The 18,611-nt window shown below is 48.4% G+C and overlaps 1 protein-coding gene across 6 annotated transcripts in view; it reads right to left on the reverse strand.

Moving 5' to 3' along the window:
• Window positions 1-3,724: 3,724 nt before the first annotated feature.
• Window positions 3,725-18,611, reverse strand: part of LOC130489488 (potassium voltage-gated channel subfamily C member 1-like) — a 59,374-nt gene continuing 44,487 nt past the window's right edge. Inside the window, exons 4-6 of one of the 6 annotated variants that reach the window (XR_008933834.1) lie at window positions 15,671-15,781; window positions 11,566-11,608; window positions 3,826-3,896 (exon numbers count right to left, since the gene is read on the reverse strand). Coding sequence is in view for 5 of the 6 variants with exons in the window: in XM_056863220.1 (XP_056719198.1) it covers window positions 3,763-3,896 (134 nt within the window). In the remaining variant the exon portion in view is untranslated. Of the gene's footprint in view, window positions 3,897-10,116; window positions 10,147-11,565; window positions 11,609-15,670; window positions 15,782-18,611 lie in introns of those variants that run through there. The other 5 variants (XM_056863221.1, XM_056863222.1, XM_056863223.1 and 2 more) reach the window with 5 other exon arrangements.

The raw sequence follows: 18,611 nt of genomic DNA on the forward strand, positions 1-18,611 counted from the left end.
TACAAGAGCAGAATGTGAGCCATTTATCTCTTAAATGCTAACTATGGGGTAGTTCCTTCTATTGATCAAAAATGGATAACTATTTACTATGGAGAGCTTGACTAAGACTGGGGTTAGAACTGTCAACTACTGGAACTACGTTAGTTTGCTCCGATTTGGCCAGCAGTATGAAATAATTATGTACTTCACGTTTTATCAAACAGGTATCGGAAAGGGAAAGCATTTCTAGGGGCCATCCAAAATCATTTAGTAGCTCTCTGAGAGCTGACCCACATGGCCACTGCCACGACACGCGGTTACCAGTGTTCGTCAGTTTAATGACAACAAGGTCTCCATGACCTTTAAGGTCAACATTTAATTGACATAACCAGCTCGGAGCCACATGAGGCTAAGAAGCCAATCAGATGCTGCTGAAGGTGTGATGCATTTAGCAGAGTTCACAGACCTCGTGTGTGTGTGTAAAGTGCCGTCATGACCAGACGACTTATAGCAACCCCATAGGGTTTTTGAGGCCTTACGATAACCTAAATAACATTTCCCTTAGTAAATCAGTTTTGCCCAGGGCATCCCAGCTACCGTATCCCGATCCTCCTATGTGATAACTTGTTTTCATGCAACCTTGGCTACTGGCCATCAAGGGTATGAACGCTTATATCATGTGAACATATGACCCTAAAACACAACATTTTCAGCTTACTTTGGGACAGTGCTCCAGATGCGCTCTACTTCCTGCCCGCCTCACCACCTCCACAGGGCCTTTCAAAGTTCTCCCCCGCTAAGCTTGATTTCAAGAGACACGCAAGACATTTGCATGGCAAAGACAAACACCCAGCCTTTTGGGGTCATCCACATCCCCAGGACTGCTTCCATATGCTTTAGAGAGGGTTAAAAACAACAACCAACAACTTGTCATTGTAAACATTCAGGAACCCTCTTCAGCCCCCGCCCCACATTTCACAAACCAAATTGCTCAAAGGTGCTTCCACTGAAAAAGACCTGTGCAAAACTGCAAATCTCATCACTCTTAAAAAACAACAACCCAAACCAGAATGGTTCTATTCTCTTAAAGCATTCGGTGGGGTTTTCCCCCTACAACTAATTGCCACCTCCCTCCTTTTTAAGGAAGCCGAAATTCTGATGGCTGGCAGCAGGATAAGAGAGCAGTTACAAAGGGAACGAGCCACTTGGTATCATACTTTTCCAATGGAACAGAATTCCTCTGCTGAAACACACTGACTAGAGAGAACATCTCTGCGTGTGGACAATCCTAGAGCCGTATCTCTCGCACCCTGGTCTCAGCCTGGCTTATGCTCAACCGCCACCTTTTAGAACCGCCATCGACTTGCTTTTGGAACATCCGCCTCAGAGAAACACCACTCTTGCTGACGGGCGGCATTCTGTCCTTTACTCAGGAGGCCACGATACAAATTAGTTAGTGCATCACCCCACACGCTCCCCTCCCCCTTGCACGGTTTCAGGTTTTATGGGGAAAAAATGTACCACATTCTGTTTGATTCTGCTCTAGACAGAGAGTGCTCCCTCCCAGCTTCTTAGCCAGCTATGACCCCCACTCCCAGGGAGGGGAAAAGCCCTTTATGTCAGGGGTGTCAAACGTAAGGCCCGCGGGCCGGATTCGGCCCCTTGAGAATTCTTATCCGGCCCGCGAGCCAGCCACCCCCACCACTCTCGATCTGGACTGGCGAGGCATGGCCCGGCCCGACCAAGTGACATTTATGTCATATCCGGCCCTTGTTAACAATTGAGTTTGACACCCCTGCTTTAGGATATACCAAGCTCCTACAATGTGCAGTGCTTCCGACCCCCTTGCGGGATGGGAACAGGTTAGGGGGAGGGGGCACCGGCTAAATTTGGTGATTTTCACTGTTGCAGGGGATTGCAAGTCCAGAAGGAAAATATACCTCTTTTTCGTAGCTGTTGTTCTCTTTTTTTTGTCATTTTGTTTTCTTTTGTTTTTGCATATAACATTAAATATCGTCGCTTACAGTAACACATGCAAATACATGCTGGCTTGGAAAAATGCAGACTTTAAATAGTTTAGCTGGACGACGCTAATCCCTCGTCTGTCACGGCACTGTCGCTTTGAAAAAATAACTTGTCCTGTACTCTGCTGCTCTGGGAGAAGCCTGGAGGGGAGAAGAGTATCTTTCCCCACATAGTCGCCGACAAATGTTCTGATCCTGTTGTTTTATATATATATATATATATATATTCTCTTTTTTTCTGCTGAAAAATAGGTTTAATTTTTTTTCCTGGAATTTCGTTTTATTGGTTGAGTCTTTTTGTTTCTTTCCCTTTTTGTTTTGTTTTTAAACGATCAGATCAAAACGCTATTCCATCCCGACTCTGGGTGGAAACAGGAAAAAAAATCACAGTGAAAGCACCCGCATCGAGGAGAGGGGGGAGAGAGAGTGCTCCATTGTCGTTTTCTGTGTGCGGAGAAAGGGGGGAAAGCCAGAACGAAACGGAAGAAAAAGGAGAGAAAGAGAGAGAGGTGAAGGAAGAAGCCTGGCTCTCTAAGCTTTCTCCTTCAGGCCCAGTTCAATGCTGGAATCTCCTGCTCCCTGGTCCCATCCCGGTCTCTATGCCTGCCCTTGGCTCCTTCTTCCATAGGAACTCGATTGTTCTTGGAATATCTACATCGTAGGAAAGTCGTTTTGTTTTGTTTTTAAATCATGCATCCAGGCAGAAGGAACGCTTGACCTTATTGCTGTGATTTGATGGAAGATCCATGCACAAAAAGAACAATTCCAAGAAAAGACAGGAGGCCCAAGGCAGATGGGTGTGTGGCCTTCCCAAGGGAGATCATGGAGGGTCCATGTTTTCAAAGAACCAGAATCGCTCAGTAAGTAGGAAGGGGGAGGGACAAAGAGAGAGAGAGAGACTGGATGGATGGATGTCTACCATGGTTTTGACATACGGAGAGGTATTTTTGTAGGGACAGGCAGGCAGGCAAACATATCAGAAGGGTCAGAGAGATTGACAGATGAAATGAACGTCAATGTCAACATACAGACAGGTGGAGAGATGTGGAAAGAAAGAAAGAAAGAAAGAAAGAAAGAAAGAAAGAAAGAAAGAAAGAAAGAAAGAAAGAAAGAAAGAAAGAAAGAAAGGAGAGAGGGAGAGAGGGAGGGAGGGAGGGAAGAAGGAAAGAAAAGAGAGGTGTGGTATCACTAAGCTCTATGGCTCATTACAGTCCTGAGTAAAATGATGAAGGGGGAGGGAGCACTGAACAGAGAGAGATAAAAGCGCAAAGCCAGGGCCAGAGAAATATCGTGCAGTCCGGTGAGGTTGAAGAGGGGGGAGAGTGCAGGCGGCACGCACAGGAGGGGGCTTTGGGCCTCTTCCTGCAGAGTCCCTCTCCCACTGACCTCCACCTCCTCCTTCTCCTTCCGGGAGTATTTGGATTTTCAGAGCGAATCAGCCCTCTCCCCTAATAAGCTCTTGAGTCCCATTCCTGACCCACAGCCGCCGGGACAGGCGGCTTCAGGCCTCAGGATTCTCATGGACACTCCAGAAAGTGCAAACTTTAGTGCAACGTCACCTGTGAGATGCCTCTCGCTGGGTCTTTGTTCCAATGCATTTGGCTGCTTTTGTTTTTCTTTCCTTTTTTGTTTTTCCCCTTTGCTTTTTTTGTTTTTTTGGCATTACCTTGTTTTTTTTCTCTTTTTCTTCTTCTCTTTTTTTTTAATATAAAAAAAGAAACGAACGTACAAGCTAACCCCAAGCATCCCTGTTGTGTCTCTATAGGATGGAAGGGATGGGCGAGCGGGGGCGTCGGACGGAACCGGGCGAGCCGAAGGGGGTGGGCGCCGGAGACAGGCGCAGTCCAGCAATGCTGTTCAGGCTGTGGGACTTCTCATAGCCTGCAGGGAGCGCTGTGGGGAAGGAGATAGAAATAAGAGACAGAGAGGAGTAAAAGAGGAGAAAGGCGACTGAATGGTCAAATGTTAAGCACTGGGAGACTCAATACCAGGTGCTGGGTGGCAGAGGTGTGCCAGCTTGTCAGAGGAAACTGTTCATCTCTGCTGTGCTTCTTATGAATTTGCCTGACCCTGAGCCAGACTCAAGGCCCACGTAGCCCGCAGTTGTCTGCCCAGACTGCAGATGGCTCTCTGATAAGGTTGCCAAACTCCAGGTAATAGCTGGAGAGCTCCTGCTATTACAACTGATCTCCAGGTGACAGAGATGGGTTCACTTGGAGCAAATGGCCGTTTTGGCAGTTGGACTCTATGGCGTTGAAGTCCCTCCCCTCCCCAAACCCTGCCCTCCTCAGGCTCCGCCCCGAAAACCTCCCGCCGGTGGCGAAGAGGGACCTGGCAACCCTACTCTCTGAGAACATCAGAAGAGATCTCTCCCAGCCTTGCTGCCTTGTAAGCAGATGATGAGAGGGAGGGCATCCTGGCCATCTTCTGGGCATGGAGTAGGGGCCACCGGGGTGGGGGGGAGGTAGTTGTGAATTTCCTGCATTGTGCAGGGGGTTGGACTAGATGACCCTGGTGGTCCCTTCCAACTCTACGATTCTATGAACTGGAAACATCAGCAGCTGAACCGAGGACTTTTGTGTTTTTCCCTTGAGCTTTGGCTGTTCCCCGGTGTCACGGTTGCAGATAAGGTTGCTAGCCGAGAGCTAGCAGCCTCCGGGAGCTTGGGGGCAGAGGGGAAGGTGTTGTGCAGTGCTGTGCCATAACGTCCGTTCTGGTTACACAGCAGGAAGTGACAACACAGCCCTGACGCAAAACTCTAGCAATCCCACCATAACTCTTTGGTTTTACCACGGAGTCTTGGGGGATTCCTAGAGCCTCACATAATGTCTCTTCTGGTTGCGCAACCGGAAGTGATGCCATGGCATCAAGGAAACACCCCTCCCCCTCCCCTATGTAGGGTAGAAAATAGTATTGCAGCTGCCAGCAATGCAAGGGTCATGTGACACAAATGGGTCAATGGGATGCCACCTGACTGTCAAGCTACTGATTCTGCTCTGGTTCCTCTAGGGTTGCCAGGTCCTTTGGGGCAGAGCCTGAGGACGGGAGGGACTTCAATGCCACAAAGCCCAATTGCCAAAGCAGCCATTTTCTCCAGGTGAACTGATCTCTATCGGCTGGAGATCAGTTGTAACAGCAAGAGCTCTCCAGCTAATACCTGGAGGTTGGCAACCCTAGGTTCCTCATTTTAAGCAACCTTTCCCATAGGCACACGCCATGAGCTGTCAGACTGTTCATTCCTGCATCCTGAGGTTAACGCTCGCCTATGATTTTTGGCTTCTAACCAAAGATGCCCTCCAGGCTCAGGGAATTAGCGCCTTCCCCAACCCTCTTGTGATCTGCCTACCCACCAACCCATCAGCTTTTGGCCTTGTGTTTGATTAGAATTATTGATCATGGTGTAGTGGTTAAGAGTCTAATCTGGAGAACAGGGTTTGATTCCCCACTCCTCCACATGAAGCCAGCTGTGTGACCTTGGGCTAGTCACAGTTCTCTCCGAGCTCTCTCAGCCCCACCTACCTCACAAGGAGTCTGTTGTGGGAAGAAGGGAAGGAGATTGTAAGCCAGTTTGAGTCTCCTTAAAAAGGCAGAGAAAACCGGCATATAAAAACCAACTCTTCTTCTTGTTCAAACAAACACACCAAGGAGGAGCAGCCACTGTGGGATCATGGGTAGAGCATCTACTTGGCATGCAGAAGGTCCCAGGTTCTATCCCCAGCATCTCCAGTTAAAGCTGTTAGATAGGAGGTGATGTGAAAGACCTCTGCCTGAGACCCTGGAAAGCCACGACCAGTTAAAGGAGACAAGACTGAGCTTGATAGACCACGGGGGTCTGACTCAAGTGTCAGGCAGCTTCAGGGTGCGCATTAATGTGAGGAGCGTCTGCAATAGGTCAGTAGTGGGGTCTCCTGGGGTGTGGTGCTTCTGCAGCTGCCTGTTCCCATATCTCCAGAAAAGGCAAATATTTGAGTCCTTTGGCATCCTACCTCCTGGCCCTACCTGAACACCCACATTAACCCCACTAAAACAGGAGTCTGCTGGCACCTGAAAGACTAACCAAGTTCATTAGGGGAGGGGCCATGGCTCAGTGGTGGAGCATCTCCTTGGCATGCAGAAGGTCCCAGGTTCAATCCCCGGCATCTCCAGCTAAAGGGACTAGGCAGGTAGGTAATGTGAGACCCTGGAGAGCAGCTGCCAGTCTGAGTAGACAATACTGCCTTTGATGGTCTGATTCAGTATAAGGCAGCTTCATGTGACTGGTGGACTTGATCTGACTGGTGGACTAGTCTGATCCAGCATGGCTTTTCTTGGGGAGGGGCTGTGGCTCAGTGGTGGAGCATCTGCTTGGCATGCAGAAGGTCCCAGGTTCAAGCCCCGGCAACTCCAGTTAAAGGGACTAGGCGAGTAGGCGATGTGGAAGACCTCCGCCTGAGACCCTGAAGAGCCGCTGCCAGCCTGAGTAGACAATACTGACTTTGATGGACCAAGGGTCTGATTCAGTAGAAGGCAGCTTTATGTGTTCATGTGTCTTCACTCCATTACAAGCTTGCTTGAGTCACAGCATCTGATGATGTGAGCTCTGACTCATAGAAGCTTATGCTGGAATAAAGCCTGTTAGGCCATTTATGCAACGGAGGTTTTGCCTTAGATTTGCCACTCTCTAGATGCACATTTCCCCCATCTGAATTCTCAAAACTCTGGGCTTATTGTTGAGTTTTGAGAATTTGGACGGTGAAAATGTGCATCTAGCAAGCAGCAAATCCAAGGCAAAACCTCCCATGCGTAAATGGCCTTAGTCTTGCCAGTGCCGCTCCTGTTTTATTCTGCTGCGGCAGACTAACAGGGCTTCCCCCTCTGGAATTACACAGCCCACCAGAGAGGGTCAGTGTGATGTAATGCCTAAGCTGCGGTTCCCTGGAACTGAACTCACCGGGTGACTTGTGCTATTTCTCTCCAATCTATACAGTGAGGATAATAATAATAATAACTGACATACCTTACAACAGTTTGTAAGAATTAGCAAGGGCTTCGCTATGTGTTTCATGGGGGGGGGGGATGCACGTGGGGGGGGGGAAGCGATTCCACCTAAATATTAGGAAGAACTTTCTGACGGTGAGGGCTGTTCGACGGTGGAATGCGCTGCCTCGGAGGGTGGTGGAGTCCCCGTCTTTGGAGGTCTTTAAGCAGAGGCTGGATGGCCATCTGTCGGGAGCGCTTTGATTGTGGGATCCTGCATGCCAGGGGGTTGGACTGGATGGCCCTTGTGGTCTCTTCCAACCTTGTGAACTTGTAAATCCTTTGGAAGGCAGTGGAAGTGCATGTCTGAATGCTCCTCCACATTAAAAAAAAACAAAAAACAGAATGGCACAGCCAAGCAATCTCTCTTTGCCAATGCCAACTGAGCACTCTTTCCTTGGAGTTATTTCTTCCCTATGGAAGTTTTGGATGTCAGTAACGACCTGCTCCCCACTCCCTTCCCCCAGATATATGCTCCGTAAAGCCATGCATGCCATACAAAGAAAAGAATCCATTTCATGCTTGCATGCCTCCTATGTCAGGCCGGGGCAGCATGGGCCCATGCTTAATGTGACAGTAGAATGAGCATTTATGCAGATGTTTAGCCCATCACAGATGTATAAGAGGCAAGCGGTGCAGTGAAGGTGCCCCAGATGGTTATACACATGACGCATATGAGTGAGATGCCATCGCTACTTGTGGTGTGGTCACAGAAGCTGGGGAGGGACAGTGGCTCGATGGTAGAGCCTCTGCCTGGCATGGGGAAACGTTCCAGGTTCAATCCCTTGGCCTCTCCACAGTTGAAAGGATCAGGTAGGAGGTGATGTGGAAGACCTCAGCCTGAGACCCTGGAGAGCCGCTGCCAGTCAGAGTAGACAATACTGACTTTGATGGATGAAGGGTCTGACTCAGTATAAGGCAGCTTCAAGATCCCGGGGAAAGGAGAGCTTCAGAGTACAATGCTCAGAGAGTCTACTTCATCACATAATCCGTGCTGGAGTGGAATGCCGTAAAGGACACCTCGTAGGGGTGTAATGTGTCACACTTGAACGTGCGGGATTGCAGGTCTATGTGGACTGTGCATGTCTGCAGAATCAGCTACAGGCAAAATATGCGTTTAAGTCATGCATCGTAACAGATGTTCATATAGGTTGCACATTGTGCTCTCAGACAACGGAAGCCAATGGTCTTTTATGCATAGCTGTTTCACTCGCCGTCATCCCTCCGATGACTTGGGCTCTTTGGGTTATGCATGCCGTTTCCGACCGCCAGAGGTCATCTCGCTCTCCCCCTGCGTTTCCCTGTGTTTTGTGGGACCTCTTTTATCTCGAATTTGAAAACGCGGGCAAAACATGGGGGAACGCAGGGGGAGAGCGAGGCGACCTCTGACGGTTGGAAACGGCATGTGTAATCAACACAAAGACCCAAGTCATCGGAGGAGTGACGACGAGAGAGACAGCCGTGCATAAAAGACCAGTGTCACAGATGGAGGATTGTGTATAACCTGTATGTTGTGTGACTGAGCATTACGTGAAGCTAACAGTCATGTAGGCTGCACAAATTAGGTATATGTTGAATATCCCGCTGTGTGTTGTACGAACAACCTACCGTCTAGGTGGAACTGGCGGTCCAAATGCACATCATTGGTGCCAGTAGAATGCCAGTTACTTTGATTCACAACTGATTAGGAGGAAGAAGTGGGATATAAATATTTTAAATGACTAGATAAACATGTGAGTACAACATGGTGGTGTAGTACACCAGCATGGTGTAGTGGTTAACAGCGGTGGTTCGGAGCAGTGGAGTCTGATCTGGAGAGCTGGGTTTGATTCCTCACTCCTCCATGTGAGCGGCGGAGGCAAATCTGGTGAACTGGATTTGTTTCCCCACTCCTACACATGAAGCCAGCTGGGTGACCTTGGGCAAGTCATTCTCTCACAGCCTCACCTACCTCACAGGGTGTCTGTTGTGGGGAGGGGAAGGGAAGGTGACTGTAAGCCGGTTTGATTCTGCCTTAAGTGGTAGAGAAAGTCGCCATACAAAAACCAAATCTTCTTCTCTAGATGCACATTTTCACCCATTTGAATTCTCAAAACTCTGCCTGGGGGCTTATTTTTTAGTTCTGAGAATTTGGCTGGGGGAAATGTGTATTTAGAGAGCAGCAAATTCACTTGGGCTACTCACAGCTCTCTCAGCCCCACCTACCTCACAGGGTATCTGTTGTGGGGAGGGGAAAGAAAGGTGATTGTAAGCCGGTTTGAGTCTCCCTTAAGTGGTAGAGAAAGTCAGCATATGAACACCAACTCTTCTTCAAAATGTTTTTAAATGTTTGAAATGTTTTAATATTCGTGGCCTTGGGACCCCTGAATCAGGAGGAGAGGAGTCATGGAAATGTTTTTAAATAGATAAATAAAAATAATATATTGCACAAATGTGTGTCACATCACATATACACACTATGTATTCCCAGAGCATGAATACTTGGAGGAGCACCGTAAAGTATGCTGCATAACACAGAGGCACACACACAGAAAGCATGCGACCATGAGCTTGGGCCGCGTGGACCCCTACGCCATACTAACATGTGATGCCATGCTGCAAGTTACGCATGCAGATAACATGTCAGCACATGTGCTTTGCACACAGCATGCATTCATTGATCAGCAGTGCACATTACTGAACGTTTGCAGAACACAACACAAGAGTAATCTGCTTTCCCATCAGAGTATTGCACAAAACCTTCCACAAGACAAGGCCCAGTTTCTCAACTCCTGGAAGGTTATCACCACCCCATCTCTCCGACAAACCTGGTCGACCAATAACGTCCATGTGGAAGAGCCGCTCCACCCAGAAGCAGTCGCATCTCGGCATTATGCACATGGATCTTTGCATGAACCACTACCCTTCTATTAGCTCTCGACTCTGAGCAAGGAGGAGAAACTTGACCGTTGCGCGCAGAGCGCAAAGCCCTGAAGCCTCCTTTCCCCTCCCCCTGGCAGCCCCCATCCCAGGATCAAAGACAACAAACAACACACTGAGATTGGATTGAAAGCAGTGCGCAGGGCTGACCTGCCTCCGGGGGGCGCTGGAGTTCACATGCCCAGCCAGTCTCAGGCGGTAATCAGAGCTGGGGACAGAGAAAGACACGGAGACCGGGTCACACCGTGCTGGAAAAGCTAAGCAGGACAGCTTGTGCAAGCAGCAAAAGACATCACTGTCCCCCTCCATTGTGTGCATAAGAAAAGTGACCCCCCCCAAAAAAAGTAATCGCTGTAACTTGCCTTCTTTTACACACAAGGGTGGGGGGAGGAAAAACAGCTTGTGCAAAGTGCACATACCCCAAACTGCCAGGTGCTCTAATCGCACAAACATCTTCTTGCACCTTGTTCCATTTGCACATGGGGAAACTTGCACGGTCTAAAGATCGCTTCGCACATGATGGAATTTCCTACACGGAAGTCACTTGTGCAAAATAAAACTTAAAGAGATGATGTGCTCTTTGCACGTGCATGTCATCCGAATCATGTGCAACCAGGCGCTGGTTGCACATTTACCCAATTTGCATGTGCAGAAAGAAGCTTACCTGCAAACAGGCAAACACGCACAGATGCAGATGGGCGAATAGCCTTGCATTGGACAAATTTCTTTTCGTTTGCTCGCCAGATTTTGCATGTGCAGATGGAGTGCTCGATGCGCATAGACCTTCTCTGGCATGCAGCAGCACTGGAACATCTGACAGGCACCCAGTTTCACACTTACCTCATTTGCACCCACACTTGCATTGCATGCATGCACGCGCGCACACACACACACACACACACACACACACACACATTTGTTGTCGTGACCAGAGCAAGGTGCACCTTTATCTCCTTTGCACTTACAAGAGACTTTGCATGTGCAGAGGCCTCGTTTTCATAATCTGGACAATTTGCACAGGGGAAACAGTGAATTGTACTCATGACTTTTTTCGCCCACAAGGGAAAATTGGAATTGCAAACGGGCACAGGAGCGCACCCACAATATCTGAACAGGTGGTTGTTTCACACCAGCTCAATTGGACGCTAATTAAACTAGGGAACAGGATGGTGACTGCATAGCCAGTCCTAGGAAACCTGTAAGGCAGGCACGTAAACAGTCTTTCACCTGGTCACCTCTGGCGAGTAAGAACTGTAGCCAGGTGACCAGGAAGGAAAGATTTACTCAAGCTGATTTGTTTGTTTCTTTTAAGCCACAAAGGAAGAATTGGCTTGTTAGAGCAAAGAAGTTAGTAAAAAACAAAAGGGAGGGGGGCTAGTAACTTGTGTTGACTTATTTTCAAGGCTGCTTTAAAGGTTTCTCCCCGCTGTCCTCCTCCCGCCGCAACCCACTCGTCACATAATGTACAAGAAACGGACACATGCATCCGACTCTGGGGCAGGGCAAGGGAGATGTTGGGCCCATCGAACGGTCAACAGCTGGGGCTGCCTGGGAAAAAAATGAAGATGTACCCCAAACGGTGCATAGTAACAAGTAGACTGGGGGGTGTGCGCGTTGGGTTACGTACCTGGCTCACGCGGTCGGGGCGTTACGAGAATACAGGGTGGACCCTACAAGACGTATGAAATGGGGCATTAATTGGAATCAAATATTGGTGCAGCCCATCTTTGAGGAGAACACGGGGGAAGCTCAAACTGGAGAGACTTTTGTGCAATTCCAGCATCCCAGTCCTTTGTGCTAAACCCCCACCCATCTTTACGAATCACTCTACCCTCCCTTGCTTTCATCCTATTTCCTAAAACAAATCAGTCCTCCCCTGCCCCCTGTGGACCTCATTTCGTCATCTCTCACTTCCTCCAATCTTAGCTCCTCCATTTATGCCTCTTTCCAGTCCTATCTTTTTTGGGGAAATATTCTATCCTTCTCTTTGGAGTGCAGCTTTGGTCCCCCCCACCCCACCCCCCAATACAAAAATACATTGTGTCTCTATGGGCATTCTCAAATCCTGAGCCACGGATTGGCCCCCCTCGTGTTCCCTTCCTTCGACGGGTGCAATATTTGCCCTGAAAATGAAAACAGAGAATATGAAATCAAGCCACGAGCACATGGGACACAAGGGAGTGTTGTGAGGGGTTTTTATATGCCTACAAGTATGAAAGGTGGGGAGAAGAATTCACATGGAAGGAAGGTCCCCCCTCAAAAGCAGACAGGATCTGGAGTGGGTTGGACAGCATGTATTGTAGGAGACGCCTGAAGAGGTGACTGGGGGGAGGGGACTGCTTTAAACCCTTAGTCTTTCCTAATTGAAACACTGAAGACTTCCAATGTCATGAACAAACCTTGGTTTGTTCGTGATCAGAACGAGCGAGGAAGTCCTTGGACTCTCATCCTTCCCAAACAGCCTGGAGGCTGAAGAATTCCCAGTTCATAACTAACCAAAGTTTGCATGATGGGCGTGACAAACTGCATTCTTGTCTGGCAAACCAGGGTGCTAAACTAGGATTAAACTGGGATTTAAGGATCCTGGTTTGCAGGCAAGAGAACAAACCACAGCTTGTCATTTCGCTCAATTTGGATGTTGCAATGAATTGCGATTGTGTTCCAAACTGGGAAGTTTATTTGTTTGTTTATTATTTCAACGTCTACCCTGCTCTCCCCGGCCAAAGTTTTCAATGCCCGCCTCTGAGAAGAGGCAGGAGTTCATGAGCCAGTGTTTTCCTTGCCTTGTTCTGGTCAAAAATAAACCAAGACTCCGCTGAATATAGCCAAAGGCTGCAATCCTATGCATATCACTAGTCACTAGCTGTGGTTTTTAAACCATAGGTCTGGATCATTTTGTGGGTTACACCTGCTGGATCACCAACCTCTTTACAGCCACCATTTTGGGAAGATCTGCTGGTAGAGAGCAAGGACACTACACCTCCTGCTTCTCTTTGCATGAAAGCTAAGAGAAACAGCAGGAAGGCAAGACAAGATCACTCCGTGGTAGAGAGGTTCCTCCAGGACTCTGATCCTTAGCTCATTCCTCACTAGGGTAGATCTCCTGCCTCTTGGCTTGTGGTTCCTTTCCCTAGCTTTCTGGGTCCTAACCTTGACCCAGTGTGGTCATAACTCTGGTTCCTCTTCTTCCTGTCACACGACTCTGATGTCAAACAACTCAGTGGTTCCTGCGTTTGGAAAGGCAGAAGAGCACTGAATTAAAGTATAGGATTGTGCTGCGTGCCAAAAAACGTACGACCGCATTTGCTGACATTCATCTTTTCTTGCCTTTGCTTCTTCCATCCTCCCCTGCCTCTTCCCTCTCTTTGCTGTCTCTACCACCCAAATTTAGGGGGTGGATCTTATGGATTTGTTCTGCTAATGGTAGCATCTTTGTGTCTCGTGTTGGGGGAAGTCACCTTGAGCTGGAGGAAGGTGCTACCATTAGCAAAACAAATCCGTAGGATCCAATGCTAAGTTCCTTGGGACAGGCATTGTGAGAACATCACAGATGCATAGTTGTCTAGTAGGAACACACACCCCGAGAAGATAACTGAGGGCTAGCCTTTAAAAAGTACCAACCTGCCCCCACAATATTGTCTATTTTCAGCTTGGCCTTTGGACCTAACTCACTCCTGAATCCTTGGGATGAATACATCAACTGGCGACTAACTGAAAAGCAGGGTAGGACTGGTAGTGCCATAGCCCTGTCAAACTGCTGAAAAGCTGCCATAAAGCATTCTACAGAAGATGCTGTAAGGCACTATAGACAGGAAGAAGAAGACGCAGAGAAGGCAAGGCAATGTACCTTCATTGTAACAGGTTTTGGTCTGTCTATATTAGCATTTAAGTTATGGTTCCGGAGGGATCCTGAAAGCTCAATTGCCCTTCCCCTACCATGGAATCTGTAGACCCAGCCCTCTTCCACCACAACTGGCATTGCCTAGGTATCATCCCTCCTCCTAATATTCATCAATGTTGAATTTTAAAAAGAGCAAAATTCTTTGCCAGGTAACTCCCCCAAAATGCAAAAATGCGGGGGGGGGGGGGTGTTACTGAATTCTGCAACCTGCAAAAATTAGTTTGATTTTCCTCGTCATGAAGAGGAACTAAAGGTCTGCAACCTTGGAACTCTGAGTCTAGGGCTGCCAACCTCCAGGTAGTAGCTGGAGATCTCCTGCTATTACAACTGACCTCCAGACGATAGAGATCAGTTCCCCTGGAGAAAATGGCCGCTTTGGCAATTGGACTCTATAGCATTGAAGTCCCTCCCCTCCCCAAACCCTGCCCTCCTTAGGCTCCACCCAAAAAAAAACCTGCCGGTGGCAAAGAGGGACCTGGCAGCCCTATCTGAGTCTGCCATGCCTCTGAGTGCTACATCAACTGGGGTGCTACATCAAATGAATGAGCTACCAAAGGAATTTCACATCCTTCGATGGTCCCTATTTAACAGGGTGTTTCCCTGTGGTTTCAGGCAGCCGGCTCAAGGTTGACTCAGCCTTCCATCCTTCCGAGGTCGGTAAAATAAGTACCCTGCTTGCTGGGGGGTTAAGGGAAGACAACTGGGGAAGGCACTGGCAAACCACCCCGTAAAACAAAGTCTGCCTAGTAAACGTCGGGATGTGACGTTACCCCATGGGTAAGAATGACCCGGTGCTTGCACAGGGGACCTTTACCTTTACGCACTATATTGGCTTTTGAAGTGGTAGAGGAGAGGCGATTGCAGAGTACGTGAACGCCTCATAAGAAAGACAGGGGAGAGTCTTAAGTGGTGTTAGTCTCTTGCCATGAAAACCCCAAAAGGGGTCGCCATAAGTCGGCTGCGACTTGACGGCACTTTACACACACACACAATGCAGAGAATAGGGTGTTACGACCACGCCCGTATTTTCATCCATGAAATGTTGGAAGGGATGGAATTTCTATAACGCAGTGCTAGTCTTCCCATGTGTCTAAAATGGCCGCCGATCTAAAGAATCCCTTCCCTCCGTACAATAATCCAGGAAACACTTGGGTTCCATGCTACTATTCATCTGGCATTACTGAATAAAGGGGCAACCTAAGGACAAAATTACACAGTACATGTGACATGAGTCGGGCGGGAGAATCCCCCGATCCAACTTACAGTCACATATAAGACCATGGAACTACTGTTCCCAAACTCTCCAGGGCCCAGTTCGGCTGGGCAGGGGGGTGCAGAGAAGGGACTTCAGCCTTCTCCCCACGCCATTCTCCCAAGCTGAAATGGCCACATGAGCCCACTTCTTGCTTCTCAGTAGGGTCCCATAAACTGCAGTCCCTGTTCTTTAGTTCCCCAGTCTTATGTGTGACCCAATCTGACTATGGTTACGCATATCACGTGATCTGGCTCTTAGCTGTTGTGCACGGCAACTAGGGTTGCCAACCTCCAGGTACTAGCTGGAGATCTCCTGCTATTACAACTGATCTCCAGCCGATAAGAGATCAGTTCACCTGGAAAAAATGGCCGCTTTGGCCATTGGATTCTACGGCATTGAAGTCCCTCCCCTCCCCAAACCCCGCCCTCCTCAGGCTCTGCCCCAAAAACCTCCCACCAGTGGCAACCCTGGCAACCCTAACGGCAACTCTGGATGGTGAGTTTAGTCAGCAGGGCAAGCAAAGAGTTAGTAATGGAGGTGGGGGGGGGGAGGAAGGGACGTAGGGCGCCTACTCACCATTCCGGGCATCCTACTCATGCTTCCAAGGGGCTGCGTTGGCATTGTAGTCATGCAGGTACCAGGAGGTGGCAGAGGATTCTGATGGTCGCTGCGGCAGGTAGCGGGCGCCTATGGGGCCCAGGATTTGGTGTGCGGCAGGAGGGAGGAAAAGGGAGGGAAGGGGTAGGAGCAATGGATGGAGATGAACAGGGGGTCAGGGTGGGAGAAACAGACAGAGGTGGTGTGAGGAGGTGGCACAGAAGATGGGCATGTGGTGACAGAGCGGAAGGTGTGGCTGCGAACCCACCCACCTCTCAAGATGAACCAGGGCTCAAACCCAGGACTCCTGACTCCCGAGCTCATCTGTCCGATACGGTCAACTCCTCCTCCTCAAAGATCTCAGGAGCCCTAGCTTCCACTGACCTTCCACTGTCTCATTACCCATCCCCACACATCCAGACTCCCTCGAATCCTAACCCCGTACTCTCATCTCCCAAGGCACCCAGGTGTTGTAGCCTCCGCCCTGCCACAATCCATCCACACTCCGTTTCCTCTCACAGAACGCCTGGCTCCTGCCTTTGTGTGGAAGGGAAGCTCATATGGATAAGCAGATTTTTAAACCTTTTAAAATTTTGGGGAGGAAAAAACAAGCTTTGGTTGTTTCATATGTGTACTGTTGCTCAAGCACCATTTAATAAAGGGATTGTTTTTGTTACATTGGGACGCTTGTCCTGACCGGCTGATAATATTTTTGGTCTTTTGTGAGATGCCTTGCCCAAATTTTCTTAATGGGAATGTCTGGTATGATTATGCAGGGCTCAGCTCTGTCCTCTGAGTCTCTGAAGTTCAACTTAGAGTGGGAGGAGCCCTGTGGTGCAGAGTGGTAAGCTGCAGTACTGCAGTCCAAGCTCTGCTCACGGCCTGAGTTCGATCCCGATGGAAGTCGGTTTCAGGCAGCCGGCTCAAGGCTGACTCAGCCTTCCATCCTTCCGAGGTCGGTCAAATGAGTACCCAGCTTGCTAGGGGTAAAAGTGTAGATGACTGGGGAAGGCCCTGGCAAACCACCCCGTAAACACAGTCTCCCTAGTAAACGTCGGGATGTGATGTCCCCCATGGGTCAGGAATGACCCGGTGCTTGCACAGGGGACCTTTACCTTTATCTGGTCTATAGCGTCCGTCCGTGTAAATGCACTGAGCATGAATACTAAGGGACCACAGAATGCACAGACGGCTGTTTCACATACTGCGGCTGCCAAGGCATGATTTCTGAGCTGTTGATAATATATTGTTGGGCAATTGTGCTTTTTCTAGTATTTTCTTGAGCCAAGGAAACATCACCCGCTTGGGTTTTTTAGTCAGCAGAGGACAACTAAGGTAGATGCTTTTATATTCAGGAGAGAAAAGTGAGGGTGAGGTGATCATCTGCCTAACAAAAAGTTATGCTGGAATAAATATTGAGCTTTTCCAACATAGGGTTGTTGTTGTTTTTTGTCAGTTATGGCCCCAAACTGCTTCAGTTGATCCCGATTTCCACATGTATTTTTATGCCTTTAGTTTTCAATTGGGGGGGGGGGGGTTCCTTTTTTTCCCGTTTCTTTTGAGACAACTTTCCCCCCAATATTTTCCTGGAAGCAAATTTTGAGTCACCCTTTTCCTCATAGAATAGAATCTCAGAGTTGGAATGGGGCCATACAGGCCATCTAGTCCAACCCCCTGCTCAGTACTCATGCTTAACGTTTCTGAAGAAAAGCAGTTTCATTTTTGTCTTTTTTAAAGGAAAAAAAAAGACATCGAAATACCATTGTAATGTTAGGTCAAGCAGGTTCTCTGAAACCCCAGCTTTTATTTATTTTTTAAAGTAGGTCTCTAGATGCTTCCCTTGCAGGGATATGCCTTTTCCCTTATATCTTCATAAGGGAAAGGGCTAGACCAGGGGTGTTAAACATAAGGCCCGCCGGCTGGATCTGGCCCTTTGAAAGCTCTCATCAAGACCACAAGTCAGCCGAGGCAGCCATCCCCTACTCTTGATCTGGGCAGCTGAGTAGGGTTGCCAACTCCGGGTTGGGAAATACCTGGAGATTTTTGGGGAGGAGCATGAGGAGGACGGGGTTTGGGAAGGGGAGGGACTTCAATGCCACAGAATCCAATTGCCAAAGCGGCCATTTTCTCCAGGTGATCTCTATCAGCTAGAGATCAGTTGTAATAGCGGGAGATCTCCAGCTACAACCTGGAGGTTGGCAACCCTACTGCCGAGGCACAGCCCAACTTGGCCCAACTAAGTGACATTTATGTCATATCTGGCCTTCGTAACAAATGAGCTCGATGCCCCTGGGCTAGACTTTTTAAAAATGAAAGCTGGGCATTCAGAAAACCTGCTTGACCTATCATTGCAATGGTATTGATATATCAATATAAGCATGCTCAAAAAATAAAAATAAAGAATTCTACTGCTGAACTGGAAGGAAGGAGAAGAAATAAAAGAGGAAGGAAGGAGAAAGAAAAAGGGAAGGAAGGAAGGAAGAAAAGAAAGAAAAGAGGAAGGAAGGAGAAAGAAAAAGGGAAGGAAGGAAGGAAGGAAGGAAGGAAGGAAGGAAGGAAGGAAGGAAGGAAGGAAGGAAGGAAGGAAGGAAGGAAGGAAGGAAGGAAAAGAAATAAAAGAGGAAGGAAGGAGAAAGAAAAAGGGAGGGAAGGAAGGAAGGAAAAAGAAAGAAAAAAGGAAGGAAGGAGAAAGAAAAAGGGAAGGAAGGAAGGAAGGAAGAAAGAGAAAGAAAGAAAGAGAGAGAAAGAAAGAAAGAAAGAAAGAAAGAAAGAAAGAAAGAAAGAAAGAAAGAAAGAAAGAAAGAAAGAAAGAAAGAAAGTTCCTCCTGCCACTTCTATCTTGTCAGCCACATCAACTTGCCAAAGAAATCTTCTCTGGCACAGATGATATTCTGCAGCTTCCTCAAGCTGGCCAAAGCTA

Source organism: Euleptes europaea, chromosome 18 (genome assembly GCF_029931775.1).
Source record: "Euleptes europaea isolate rEulEur1 chromosome 18, rEulEur1.hap1, whole genome shotgun sequence".
Classification (NCBI taxonomy): Eukaryota; Metazoa; Chordata; class Lepidosauria; order Squamata; family Sphaerodactylidae; genus Euleptes; species Euleptes europaea.